Source organism: Phycomyces blakesleeanus (genome assembly GCF_001638985.1).
Source record: "Phycomyces blakesleeanus NRRL 1555(-) unplaced genomic scaffold PHYBLscaffold_1, whole genome shotgun sequence".
Classification (NCBI taxonomy): Eukaryota; Fungi; Mucoromycota; class Mucoromycetes; order Mucorales; family Phycomycetaceae; genus Phycomyces; species Phycomyces blakesleeanus.
Window position 1 is genome coordinate 2,822,438 of NW_017265134.1, and position 13,599 is coordinate 2,836,036.

At 37.1% G+C, this 13,599-nt stretch overlaps 4 protein-coding genes across 4 annotated transcripts; 3 read left to right on the plus strand and 1 right to left on the minus strand.

The window, feature by feature from the left end:
• Positions 1–26: 26 nt before the first annotated feature.
• Positions 27–3,834, minus strand: PHYBLDRAFT_138656 (hypothetical protein; the record flags this gene model as incomplete). The annotated part of the gene is made up of 13 exons (XM_018430044.1): positions 27–335; positions 423–454; positions 509–880; positions 1,082–1,145; positions 1,277–1,369; positions 1,445–1,636; positions 1,740–2,179; positions 2,355–2,507; positions 2,675–2,762; positions 2,799–2,910; positions 2,973–3,393; positions 3,438–3,720; positions 3,796–3,834. 13 exons carry the CDS (start codon positions 3,832–3,834, stop codon positions 27–29), a joined length of 2,598 nt encoding a protein of 865 aa, XP_018299149.1.
• A 1,318-nt stretch (positions 3,835–5,152) lies between these two features.
• On the plus strand, positions 5,153–5,431 carry PHYBLDRAFT_138658 (hypothetical protein; the record flags this gene model as incomplete). The annotated part of the gene is made up of 2 exons (XM_018430045.1): positions 5,153–5,201; positions 5,241–5,431. The coding sequence occupies 2 exons, from the start codon at positions 5,153–5,155 to the stop codon at positions 5,429–5,431; spliced, it is 240 nt and encodes a 79-aa protein (XP_018299150.1).
• Positions 5,432–6,936: 1,505 nt separating this feature from the next.
• Positions 6,937–7,560, plus strand: PHYBLDRAFT_161744 (hypothetical protein; the record flags this gene model as incomplete). Its single annotated transcript, XM_018434456.1, has 1 exon — positions 6,937–7,560. The coding sequence occupies one exon, from the start codon at positions 6,937–6,939 to the stop codon at positions 7,558–7,560; it is 624 nt and encodes a 207-aa protein (XP_018299151.1).
• A 1,473-nt stretch (positions 7,561–9,033) lies between these two features.
• On the plus strand, positions 9,034–13,229 carry PHYBLDRAFT_42417 (hypothetical protein; the record flags this gene model as incomplete). The annotated part of the gene is made up of 14 exons (XM_018440178.1): positions 9,034–9,168; positions 9,283–9,360; positions 9,513–9,610; positions 9,738–9,836; positions 9,974–10,099; positions 10,188–10,372; positions 10,480–10,784; positions 10,890–11,045; positions 11,224–11,332; positions 11,448–11,531; positions 11,713–11,772; positions 11,897–12,110; positions 12,199–12,742; positions 12,931–13,229. The coding sequence occupies 13 exons, from the start codon at positions 9,034–9,036 to the stop codon at positions 12,341–12,343; spliced, it is 1,794 nt and encodes a 597-aa protein (XP_018299152.1). The 3' UTR covers positions 12,344–12,742; positions 12,931–13,229.
• Positions 13,230–13,599: the final 370 nt, after the last annotated feature.

The following is a 13,599-nucleotide window of genomic DNA, read 5'->3' on the forward strand; positions in this document are numbered from 1 at the left end:
GTAGTTATTTAATGCCGGAAAGCAAGTCACGATTTGTGGTCCGGTAAAATCAAAATGTTGTCTCCGACCTGAAAACGTCGTCTCCTATCTGGAAACGTCGTCTCCCTAGGATTAGCGTTGATGGCTACTATATCTATGCAACCTTGTACTGCTGCAGTACTTGTGGCAGCTCTTGTTGAATGTGAATTGAATATGGTAGTGCTGACATCGCATTGTATCAAAGTGTTCCTGACAATGTTAGCAATTGTGGCTAGTTTGATAGAAGTTGAAAGTTTTTCTGTATCTAGATACGTGAGGAACAAGATATGTTCTTTTGGAATAATGAGCCAAAAGTCCTGTTTTTACACAAACATTTGCAAAGTGATCACAGAAAATAAGTTTCTTTCTTGGGTAATCCCTAGTTTTGACTGTTTCCATTGGACCTCCTTGGGTTCTCTTGCTAGCAGTTTTATCTCTGTTATTATTGCATTAGTGTATACTCATGTCACATCCTGATACTGTAGTCTACCTATATTTGATTGAGGACACCACATTGTTGCAAGACAAAGTAGCATGACAGTTTTTTGCTGGAGTTGTGTAAGAGATAAATCATCTGTAAGGTCCCAAGAATTCAACAATTGGAGGACGGACTTCAGTGACCAAATTTTGTCTTGATTGCAAGATGGTGGTTTTATCTCTGACTTATGCTTTGCCATAAAAAATGCTGCAATTGGTTCTTGCATCATAAGATTTGGTTTGTCTGGCCACAAAACACGAAACACCAAAGCAACCGCTGATCTCATCAGATTCAGATACTGAGTCAAGTCTTTTTGATGGGCCATCAAGAAGTTGACCATAGCATTGATATTATACTGACAGAGGTCTACTGATGGAACTTGGTCTTCACATCAAAGCACCCACCTACGCCACATACAGTCATACCTTCTGTTGGTATTATCTCAATTTGCTCATTTTAAAAAAGCTGTGGTTTGGTTAGAGAATCCTTGTTTTTCTCTGGCGAGGTGGAAAACCTCTAAGCAGTCAAGATAAGGTGCTTGTTAATAGTCATCCTCCATGGTTTTGCCATAGCTTGTTTCATTACTATTGGCCACCAGTGTTGTACTGACCAATCTGATATCACCAGAACCACCGACCTTACTTTGTCCCTGCACAACTTGTAGATTACTTGCGGAACCAATTTCCAGGGAGGATGTAGATATAATTCTGTCTTCAGCCAGACTTGCTTGAAGTCATCTCAAGCTGCAGCTTGTGGATCTGGTTTTCAACTCCAATAAACTGGTAATCGGTTGTTGTGATGTGCAGCAAACATATCCATTGACATTCTTCCCCATTTGGTGGTTATGTCATTGGAGAATCTTTGAGGAAGCTTCTACTCATGAACTGGTCGCCTCTGTCTGCTTAGTGCGTCTACTTGTATATTATTTACCTCCACAATATGGTTTACCTTGAGATGTATTTGAACCTTGCAAGTTATCTCTTTTATTTCCAAGACAATGCGTTGAAGAATTGCGGATGCTGTACCCATCAATTTTGAGGCATATTTGATTACTGTGATATTGTTCAAGAAAATCTGGATTGTTGAGTTTCTGTTTTTTGAAGCATGGAGTTTTACTGCAAAAAGAATAGTCAAAAATTCCTAAACATTGATGGATAGATCTTTTTCCTAAGGTCGTCAGAAACCCAATGTCTCTATCTGTTCTGAGGTCACTTCCCACCCCATATCTGAGGCATCTATATACACTGTGACACTTGGCAGTGGAGCGGGTGGTGGCTGTATGGGTAATCCGTTCTTGGTTTCGGCCAATGTACACCACCATTGAGCTTCCTCTTTTGCTTTGGTTGTCATCTTGCGCGGTGCTTCCCATTTTGCTGAATTTGTCTGCAATGCTCTCGGTAAATCTTATTGCAAATATCTGATCTTGAGCAACGCATCCCCAATTGCTGGAATCATAGATGTAATCTTCCCCAATAAAGAAGTAATCCACTGACAGGTCCTGGTTTGAGATGTGACTTGTTGGAGACGAGACTCGAGCTTGCTCAATTTTGTTTTTGGTATGGTTGACATTATTTTCTTCGTGTTGAACGTGAACCCCAAGAAGTCTTGTTTCGTCAAGAGTGTTAAAACGCTCATTTTCCAGTTGATTATAAATCCCAACAATGTCAGCTGGTGGATGACCTGCTTTGTATGCGATTCAAATTTTGGTCTTGTCTCTTCCCAACAAACATATATCGTCTAGATAATAAACTAGGCGTATGCCCCTCTGTCTTAATGATTCTAATGCATATCTCATGAGTTTCGAGAACACATATGAGGGGACACTGAATCCAAAAGATAAAAAATGATACTGATATACTGTACTCTTGTGTTGGAAGGTGAGAAAAGGGCAAGACTCTGAGTGAATAGGAACCACTACATAGGCATCCTTCAGGTCGATTTTTGTCAATAAATCGTCTGGAAGTATCATTTATCTCAGTGTGGAAACATCTTCCATTTTGAAGTGCTCGCACTGTACATATTAATTTATTTGCTTGCAGTCTAGAATCAACCTTTTCTTGTCTGCTTCGTGCATAATAAACATATTTGACAGGTAGTTGTGACTTTGCTCTTGTGAGCACTCTATAATGCCAGCTTAAATAAACTTTGAAACGGCAGTATCTACCTCTTTTTGATCACCTTCTAATAGACTGAATGGTTTGTTTCTCCACGGGCGTGGAGGCCTCGTCCATTGGATCTGGGAACCCTCCTTAACCACCTTTTTCAGCTACCGGTGATTCGTCTGACTGTTTCATGTCTGGACAAAACGTCCCAAGTAACCCCCAGTAGGATCCCGTTCAGAGGCACTGAATAGTGATCCTAATAGACTGGTACAATCACTGGTGTGATTGTGTAGTTGTGTCAACTGCTGGTATCTGGGTGTTGGAAACTTGATTGGTGTCCACCCCTGTATTGGTTGGGGTGGCCTTGTTTCTACCTATTGTGAAAACCCTGGCCCTGGTGAAAGCTCTGGCCACGTTTGTTATATTCTCCACACTGATATCCATTGGCATTGCCTGAGTGAGGTTGAGTGGCGGCTTTGAGAATGGACTCTTCATAGTCATACTGGTGGATTTTTTTGACCATGTTGGAAGAGAGCACCAGTTCTCGGTCCCCTTCATCTTCTTCATTTTCGAGATACTTGACTTTTGAAGGGAGATTGAGGGATCGCATGACAAGCTCTTTAGTGTCTTCATCTGCATTCTGTGCTGTAACGTAGCCAAAGATTGTCAAGCATCGTGTTTTCTCAAGGATGTTTTTAAGCATGTCTTGAGAGCTGTGCTTTCCATCGACCATGACTTTGATGTCATCAAAGATTTCTGTTGCGAGACTGGCAGCTGTCCTGAGCTTGTCTGCGTCTTTGTATCAGCCCTGTACAATGGTAAGGGTATCCATGTGCAACCTTTTAAGCTGTGGAGTAAAGATTTTGTTGACTGCTCCTCCTTTTGTCCAATTTTCTCCGTTATATGTAAGGGAGTCCTTGGTGAGTTTAAGGATGTTTGCGTTGAGTCATTTATGGGAAGTGTTGACCATGTCGTCCAAGATCTCTTTGGGGAGTTCGTAGACAGCAAATCAATCTTGAGAGCTGTCTTGGACCTTGAGCTTACAGGAAAGCCCAAGGAGTTCCACAATTTGTTCACTGGTAAGGGCATTGTCATTAATTTAAGGTTGTCTGCGTTGTGCGGCTTGGAAAGATGTAAAGAGTAGGGTATAACAAAAAAAACTTACAATAAATAAAGTGCGACTCAGAGAGCCAATACCACATTGGAAGGAGTTGGAGAAGAGGAGGCAACAACCATTGTGTTACGAAGAACACACAATGGTCATAACTTCGCACATTCTTTCAAATTAATAGAAACAAATGAAAGTGATAATGATCTTATACTTGGACAAGATATAATGCCTAACCTAGTAATAACTTTACAGGTGTAGCCATAGATTGGGACACGAAAAGCTTAGATGAAAATAAACGATATAGAGGATAAAATAGAACCTAATAATTCACCCTATGATACAAAAGAACAATAAGAAGCATTTAGAAAAGCAATTTCACCTTACATAGCAGAAAATGAGGCTATCCCTAAAACTTCTTTTTGTATGGTACCAGAGTCTATAGTAGAACTGAAAACAGCTGAAGGTTCCCAAACTTATCAGCAACAGTATCCTTTGCCATATGCACTTAGATTTGTTATCGATGAAGTCATAAACAATTGGCTGAAGGAAGGCACTATAGTAAGTGTGATATATACACCACAATTAAGTGAAGAACAGATCCCACAACCAAACACTGGTTCCTTCTTTCTAATGAACCTTGCAAGTTAATAATCTCTGGAACTGCTACACACCAGGCACATGTATACTACACACTCATACAGTGTAAACCAACCATTACACAACAGGGGTTTGAATTACAGAGATTTTAATAGTAACAGATATAAACAATAGTATTTTGTCTCTTTAATAAATAACACTCTCACAGTATCTACTTTTTCTAATATTGAGATACTAACCCATAAACAATCCCAAATACCTCAGTAAGAGCCCTGGTAAATATGGCCTGGAACAGTCCATTGACCCTGGCAGATAAAAAGGATGCACACGGCAACAAAACGGAAAAAAGACCCTGTCTGGATCCATGTCACATCAATAAGCTCTTGCGTGATGACAAATTCCCTCTACCCTTGATAAGGGATATCTTTGACACTATAACCAGTGCAACAATATTCTCAGCATTAGACTTGAAAAGTGCATTTCACCGTTTTATTATTGCAGAACAAGATCAACACAAGACAACGTTCACTCATAACAATATGCAATACATGTTCCAAGGATGTCCTTTCGGACTTAAGCCACTCTTGTCTAAGTTTCAAAGAGTTATATTACTCATCTTCAAGGATATGCCATTTATCCAAACATTTGTAGATGATATCGTAGTCTTCTCCCAAACCTTGGAAGAACACACAAAACATATGTGCCAAGCTATATAAACATTAACCAAAGTAAACCTCAACTTGAATCGACAAAAATGCCATTTCGCACAAAAATCTGTGTACCTGCCAGGATTTTCTATCGATAAAAACGGGAGTAAAAATTGACAAAAGAAAAATTACGAACGTCATGGCATGGCCCACACCTAAAACCTGTCGCGACATACAAAGCTTCCTAGGTGTGATAAATTACTTCAGATACTACATACCTATTGTAGCGCACGCAACTGCACTACTGGATGCTTTACAATCAGCAAATAACATAGAACACATATGGAATGATAAACATCAACGCTGCTTCGAACAATTAAAAGCCATCATTCAAAGTAATCCCGTACTTCAACATCCGGACTTAACTCAACTATTCCTGGTAGCGACCAACGCCTTCAAGCTTGGAATCCAACCATAAAATTTAAAAGCCAAAAACATCATATAATCTACAAAACCTTACAAACAAATATTTTAATTTTCTCTTTTCCTATTCAATCAGAGACCTTTAATAAAATCCTAAGCTTTTTCTTCTTGGCTCCATACAAAAAATTCAAGCTTGGAATCGGCGCCGTGATGTATCAAATAATCAATAAACGCAAATGCTACATCGGGTTTATGGCCAGGTCTTTTTCCAAATCAGAACGCAATTACTCCACTACGAAAAGAGAGCTACTCGCCGTAGTCTTTGCATTGAAGAAGTTTCACAAGTTCTTGTGGGCAACCACTTCACTTTGTACACGGATCATAAAGCCTTGACATACATACACACGCAGCAAATTACTAACCCTATGAGGATACAATGGCTCGATACCATCTTGGATTACAGCTTCGATGTGCTTCACATATCAGGTGTATTGAACAAATTGCCTGATCTACTTTCACGTCTTTTCTCCGTAGAAAACACGCTGGAGGGGGGGGGGGGGGGGTAATGCGACGAATAAGCCATCAAAAGAGCACAAAGAGCTCATACAAAACCCCAAGTTCAAACACATAGCATACGAAACAAAAAATAAAAATAAAAAATATTCAAAGTACAGATACAAAAAGTATCGTTAGATTATATGACACCACCCGAAGAAGAAAGAAGAAAGATCATACAAGATGCACATCTCTTCGGACATTTAGGTGCAGAACACATAGTCGAACTCACCCATAAAAATGGGATGGATTGGACCAACATAATAAATGATGTACTAGAGTGTGTAAAAGGATATACTGCTTGCCAAAAGTACAACATAACGAGAAAAGGATATAATCCACTCCGACCTATACATGTATACATACCAGGAGACCATTGGGCTATTGACTTAGCAGGACCATTAACGCCTACCGATAACGGCAACATGTACCTCTTCGTCATGGTCGATGTCTGCACTCGATTCTGCCTACTAAGAGCTATCCCGAACAAACAATCGGATACCATCATAAAAACTCTGGTACAAATATTCGGAGACTTTGTTTTTCCCAGAATCATTCAATCTAACAACGGTACAGAATTCAAGAATGAGTTAATGGCGAAGCTCACGGAAAAATCAAGAATAGATCATAGACTAGTAACGCCATATCATCCTAGAGCAAACGACGTAGCAGAAAGATGGGTACAAACATCCATCCAAGTCATCAGAAAAGTAGTCGAAGAAACTGGAAAAGACTGGGATCATTATCTACCAGCATCACAACTTGCGATCAACAACAAAATATCAAAAAGGCTAAACACAGCGCCTTTCTCACTCATGTTCGCAAGAAATATAAACGCCTTCAAGGATTACCGCGAGCCTGGAACAACACCAGCAAGTCCAATGACACACGATGAGTTATTAAAACGAATCGACCACATAGCGGAGGTAGTATTCCCCGCAATAAAAGAACGAACAGAACTCATCACGAAAACGCAAAAAGAAAAAGTTCGACAAAACTCACACAATGGCAAAAATAAATATCGGCAGTTACGTGATGATAAAACTACCAACAAGAAGTAGCAAACTGGCACCCGCCTACCAAGGTCTATACACAGTCATAAGACAAACCCAAGGAGGATCTTATGTACTTCAGGACGAAACCGGGGCTTTAATGCCTAGAGACTATCCACCATTGGATCTGAAACTCATATCAGTTGACGAAACCGCCCTCGCTGATGAACTTGTCGAAGTACAAGCTATCATCAATCACAGAGGCAAAATAGGAAGACGAGAATACCTCGTACGATGTAAAGGACAAGGCCCAGAAGAAGACAAATGGCTCACGCCAGATAAATTCACAGACTTAAAAACGATCCAAGATTACTGGGCACGACGAGAAAAGCAAGAATTATCAACAACGGACAAAATCGCACCAACGGCTCCCAAAAGAGGACGACCACCTAAAAAAATATCCAACAACGAAGCAGCCAACAGCGCTCCCAAACGCAGAGGCCGACCATCTAAACAACCCAAATGGGTAGGTCGCCCACCAAAAAATACACAGTCAAACACTCCAGTCATGCAAAAGCGTAAGGCACCTAGCAGACCTGCAAATACAATGCAGCGTAACAAACGTACTCGCATCTAAATACAATCTTCTGACTATTGTCAATCTAGAAGGGGGTAATGTTGTATTTGACAGCCATATAAATTTTTATAAAACAAGTCCTATAGAAAACACAGCATTAATTTCAGGAGCCAATGATAAATACGGACCTGAGAGTAAAGAAGCCTTATAAAAGGAGTGTAACTGTCATAGTTAGAATACCATCTTAACCGATACCAACTTTCTCTTTTTCTCTCTCAATAAACAATCACACAAAAGTCTCACTTTATTTCTTCGTCTCTTCTCATAAATAACCCAAATACAATATACAGAACATATATATAAAAGATATGTATTTAATTTTATCAAAAAGCGAAAGATGAAAGTGTATGGCGAGGGCCATATTGAAGCAACATTAGTGAATGTTATTTTCTCATAATTGAAGTCACCAAAACGTAAAAGGCACGAATTTTTGGCTAGAATCTTTGTCGTCTCGATTTGCAAGATGATATTATCTTGAAATATATATATATATAGTATGAACATTTCTAGCTTATATCTCAAGAAGTGTCTAAATATTGAATATAATAGATGGTATCGTTAAAAGTTCTAATATATTGCTCCAAAAAAAAAGAAAGAAATAAGGACAAATCATGTCACGTAGTTTTCGTGGCATATTCTGTTCATCTTTCCTCCATGGTGCATTAACTAAATAGGCCGTGTCTCTATAAAAATCTATTCACAGTGGCTATAAATTATACAAAATATAGAGAAGACATACATACATACGTACACACATGTATTCCCTATGAGCTTTATCTTATTTAATAAGAAAAAATAGCATAATTCTTGCGAATTAAAAGTTGTGCAAATTTTCCAACATTTGAGAAAATCCTGGTTCTAAAAAAGTCGACTTTGGGTCTGTTTCAGATGTCGATTGTCAAATACAGCAGCTTGTAAATTTCATCTTTCTACAAGTTGAGAACATTTAACAAGACTATCTAATTCATCTCAATCTCAATCTTGTTTGTATTTTATTTTATTTTTTAAGAAAAAAAACCACACACTGTAGTATAATTTATTTCATTCATATTTCTGATTTACAGAATCTGATATATGTATTTCCTGTGATAGCAAAGGCATATAATGTGTGACATTTTATGTTTAAATCATGTTCATCTTTAATAGGCATGTAATTCATTTATATGGTCCAAATGTTCTTTTTCTTTTCTACTTTTACAGCACTTTGAGTATATACATAACATAAAACTGGTATGTAGTTAGTGAAAACTATAAAGCCATTTGATTTCTCTTGAAGGAAGGACAGGAAAGCGTTTCGGCTTTTCAAAGTCGAGATGACTTTTGGAGTGACTGTAGATATAAGAAAGGCACTAGAATACATCCTCACTCACCCACTCACACATATATATACGCATATATAAGTATCTTTCCTCTTTTTTTCCCTTTATTTTTTTAAAAAAAAAAAAGAAAAGGAATCATATTAAATATACTGCTATGGAAGATCGCTCTCTACTAGTTCTTTATGGATCCGAAACCGGCTGTGCACAAGATGTAGCCGAGACAATTGCTCGACAAGGAAAAAGACGACATTTCCGTACTAGAGTGTGTGCCATGGATGATTATGACAAGGTCAGACTAATTTCGCTTGCAATCCAAAGAGTTCTCTAGTGTAGATTCATATACTGTAAAAGAAGAAGAGGTTGCTCTGATTATTAATCACAACTCATTGCATTCAATCAACAGGCTAATCTAGTTGATGAATCTTTTGTAATTTTTGTGTGTTCCACAACTGGTCAGGGAGATGAGCCCAATAATATGAAGGTAAATATATATGTGTGTGCTAGAAATTGTTTAAATAAACTTTATTGGATTGTATACCAGTGTCTTGTGCTTTGTGTAATTATATACTTATGCAAGTGTGTCTGTATATATGTCTATTTTTCATCTTATTTTATTTATTTATTTTGGTTTAGAAATTCTGGCGATTTTTACTACGAAAAAATCTGCCGCATGATATATTGAATGGTTTGAGCTGTGCTGTATTTGGTCTAGGAGATTCGTCTTATCAAAAGTATGGCGCGATAAAAACAACAGCCTTGGATGCAAATCAAGGATGTGTACAAGGTGAACTTTTGATTGAATAGCATCTAACTTGTGTGTGCTTTTTTTTTGTTATATATATATATAAAAAAAAAAAGATTCAATTATCCATCAAAGAAACTTTATAAGCGATTAATGCAACTTGGTGCAAATATGCTTTATGTGCGAGGAGATGGCGATGACCAACATTATATGGGGTAAGTGTATAAATGGGATCTATTGAGCTGTGGCTTACAAATAATCAACTAATTTTGTGTGTATGTATATTTGTATGTATGCATGTACGTCAATCCTATATAAAAATAAATAAAAATAAAAATCAATGATTAAATAGATTAGATGGCGAGTTGATTCCTTGGCTAAAGGGTTTATGGGAAAATGTTGCAAACGAATTCCCACTTCCAAAAGACAAACCCATAATTCCAGAAGACGTATTATATCCTTTTAAAGATATAGATATGTCTACAATCGCAAAAACAAGACAAAAATATGACACATACACATCTGCATTTATTTATTACCTTGACGATATCTTCTTCTTCTTCTAGTACACTTCCACCCTCTTTTCACATTGAATTCATAGCTGATGACACTGACAAGGCAGAGTCAAGGCTAGTGACGTCTTATTCAGAAGGAGAGTACGATATGCTTGTAAAGGCCAATGATCGAATTACGGCCGCCGATCATTTTCAGGATGTACGACACATTGTGCTTCACAACGATTCCAATCCATTTACGTAAGGTTCCATTGATAACAACAACAACAACAACAACAATAATAATAATAATAATAATAATAATACTAAGAATGTGGTAACTATGAATTTAACCAACAACCATATAGATATGAAGCTGGAGATACTGTGTCTATTATGCCACAGAACCTTCCGGATGAGATCAACCAGTTTTTGGAACAGGTTGACTGGGCTGGATATGCGGATCGGTTGATCAAGATTACCCCAGCCGACCCAGACCGGAAAGTTCCACCACATTGGCCTGAAACAATGTCCTTTAGAGATTTGTTTTTGTACCATCTAGATGTGTGTGGTGTACCGCGACGTTCGTTCTTTGAAATGGTCTCTTATTTTACCATGGATCCTAATCATACCGAACGTCTCCGAGAATTTACTCAACCAGAAGGCCAGGTAAATATATATATTCTTTCTTTTCTTTCTTTTTCTGCTGCTACTGGTGCCAATAGTTCATTTTCATCTGATACAAATGTTGATTTGAATTTTTCTTCTTGATAGGATGACTTGTACGCCTATTGCCAAAGACCACGCAGAACCATTGCTGAGATATTATTTGACTTTAAGCCATTCGATATTCCTTTCGATTATATCCTCGACCTTTTCCCTCCACTCCAGCCAAGAGCTTATTCAATTGCGTCCAGTATAAGGGTAAGAGTATAACCTCTGTTATTCAATTGTTGCTCTTTGTGTGTATGTTAATGGACAATCTTACCATTGAAAAAAAGAGAGAGAGAAAAAGAGTTTATAATAATAAGGGGTGAACCTAATATACATATCTAGTGTGTTCTGTTTATTTGTTTATTTATTTATTCTATTATCATTTTATGGTTAGGCTCATCCTGATGAACTGCACCTTTGTATTGCAATTGTTAAATACAAAACCAAGATGAGAAAAATCCGAAGAGGCGTTTTAACTAAATGGATCTCGACCTTGGCTCCCGGTAAATAATTAACAATACCAAAAAAAAAGTATATATAGACAGACAGACAGACAAGCAAACAAATCGATCAATTGCTAACAGTACATTCTTTGTGTGTATTCATATGTATATATAGGTGATGTGGTGAGACGTGTACATCTTTCAAAGGGGTCCATGTCCCTGCCTCTTCCATCAACGCCCTACATTGCAATTGGGCCTGGTAAATGAAGCCTATAAAAAAAATTAAAGAGAATGGCACCTCTATTCATGACTATGCTGTATACACACATACATATGTCTTGTTTTATGAAGATGTTTTTTTATAACTATTCCTTTCTTTTTTGAGAAAAAAAACAACAACTAATGCAATACGCACAAAATATTACAATTCTATATATTAGGTACAGGAATTGCTCCTATTAGATCGTTCTTGGAAGAACGGATACTTGATCATGCCAAATGTAAGTTGGTTTTATTAAATAGCTAAAAAAAAACATTTAGTTAATTAATAAAATCGTATTCATTCATTGACTTGAAATATTTAATCACTTGGATATTTATATTTTTATACGTTTATTTCAATAGCAAACGTGTTGTTTGTTGGGTGCCGTAACTTAGAAAAAGACTTTCTTTATGGTGATCAATGGAAAAATTATGTGGCTGACGGATACTTGACCCTATACACTGCATTTTCTCGTGACCAGGAAGAAAAGATCTATGTACAGGATAGATTGCGGGAGAACAGCTCTATGATATGGGATCTTGTTCATAATCAACATGCAAAGGTTATGTTGTGCGGGTAAGTGAATCAAATCGAATTGAATTGAATTGAATTGAATTGAATTGAATTGAATTGAATATAACTGATTATTTTTCTTTAATCTTAGATCTTCTAATAAAATGCCTTCTCAGGTAGCCTTTGCATTTAAGCAAATATTTATGAAGGAAGGTGGACTGGACTCAGAAGAAGCAGAGAGTTATTTTAGTACTATGATGAAGACGAAGCAATATCAAGAAGAGTGCTGGGCATAATTATTAGAGTTATAAATATATACATAAATACATACATGCGTGCATACATGCATGTATACATGTTTGTGAGACAAAGTATTATATATAAAAAGAAAGAAAAAAAAACACACACACACACATACATACAATTAATAGAACTTGTTTGTTTTATGAAAATCTGTAACGGGCACGGCGTATACTGACAAGGTATTCTTTGGGTTCAACTGCAGTGTCATGGTATCCAAGGGGTCCAATATCACAATCTGCACAAGAAAGATATTTTATGGTTCCCACAGTTTTTGAAAATCCAATATTCTCAAAATCCATCATGTCTTTTAGCTTCCAAAAATGTGTCTCTTCAGGCCTTGTCTCAGTGCCCTGTGCAATGTCTAATCCAAGGTTTTGTTCGGGGAAAGAGAGCTTTGTTGGATACCAAAAGATAAAATAAAATGAGAACGAGTGAATGAAGAAAAGAAAAAGAAAAAAATCACGAGACAACGGAGACCATATACACATATACATATACATACACATACACATATGTATATACATATGTATATGTATGCGTGTGTCTTATTTCATTATTTTATTTAAATTATCGGTAATACCTTTTCTCCATCACGTTCAACCAAGATGGCAGTGTTCTTTCGCATGATGATGCAATTGCAAGATTCTTTTGGGCACAAAAGGTCAGCTGCATTCTTTTCGGCCGAGATGATTGTAGTGAGTGGATCGACAATAGATTTGAATGTTACAGGTTGTGTCATTGTAGTATAACTGTTGTATCAACCAGAAAAGGAAAAATGGGATAGGTGTTTTGTTAACAGATATTAAGAGCCAAAAAAAAAAGAGAAATATACAGGTATACAATCAAATGAGGCTGTGGCGTTTGTATGGTATTAGTTTGTGTGTCTGTCTTTCGTCAACCTCTTCCTCGAACAAAGTTGCTTGTAACTTGAATTTATATATATGTATATAATTTATTTTATTTTATTTCTTTTAAAGTTCCGCTAGAGTTTGTCTAATGTGTATCTTGGCAACCAAAAATAATATAAAAAATAAAATAAAATTGTAGTGTAGTGTAGTGTAGTGTATTGTATTGTATTGTATGTCTTTATTTTATTTCTTAGCGTACAGTTGGGTGTGTGCTACCCTTGATTGTGCTCCAACGGAATGCAGCCGATTGTCTTTGTACCTTACCCAACAATAAACCTGTATTGTGATGGTTTTCCTTTTTGTTTAATAGGGTTTAGCTTGGACTTCAAGTGTGTGTATGG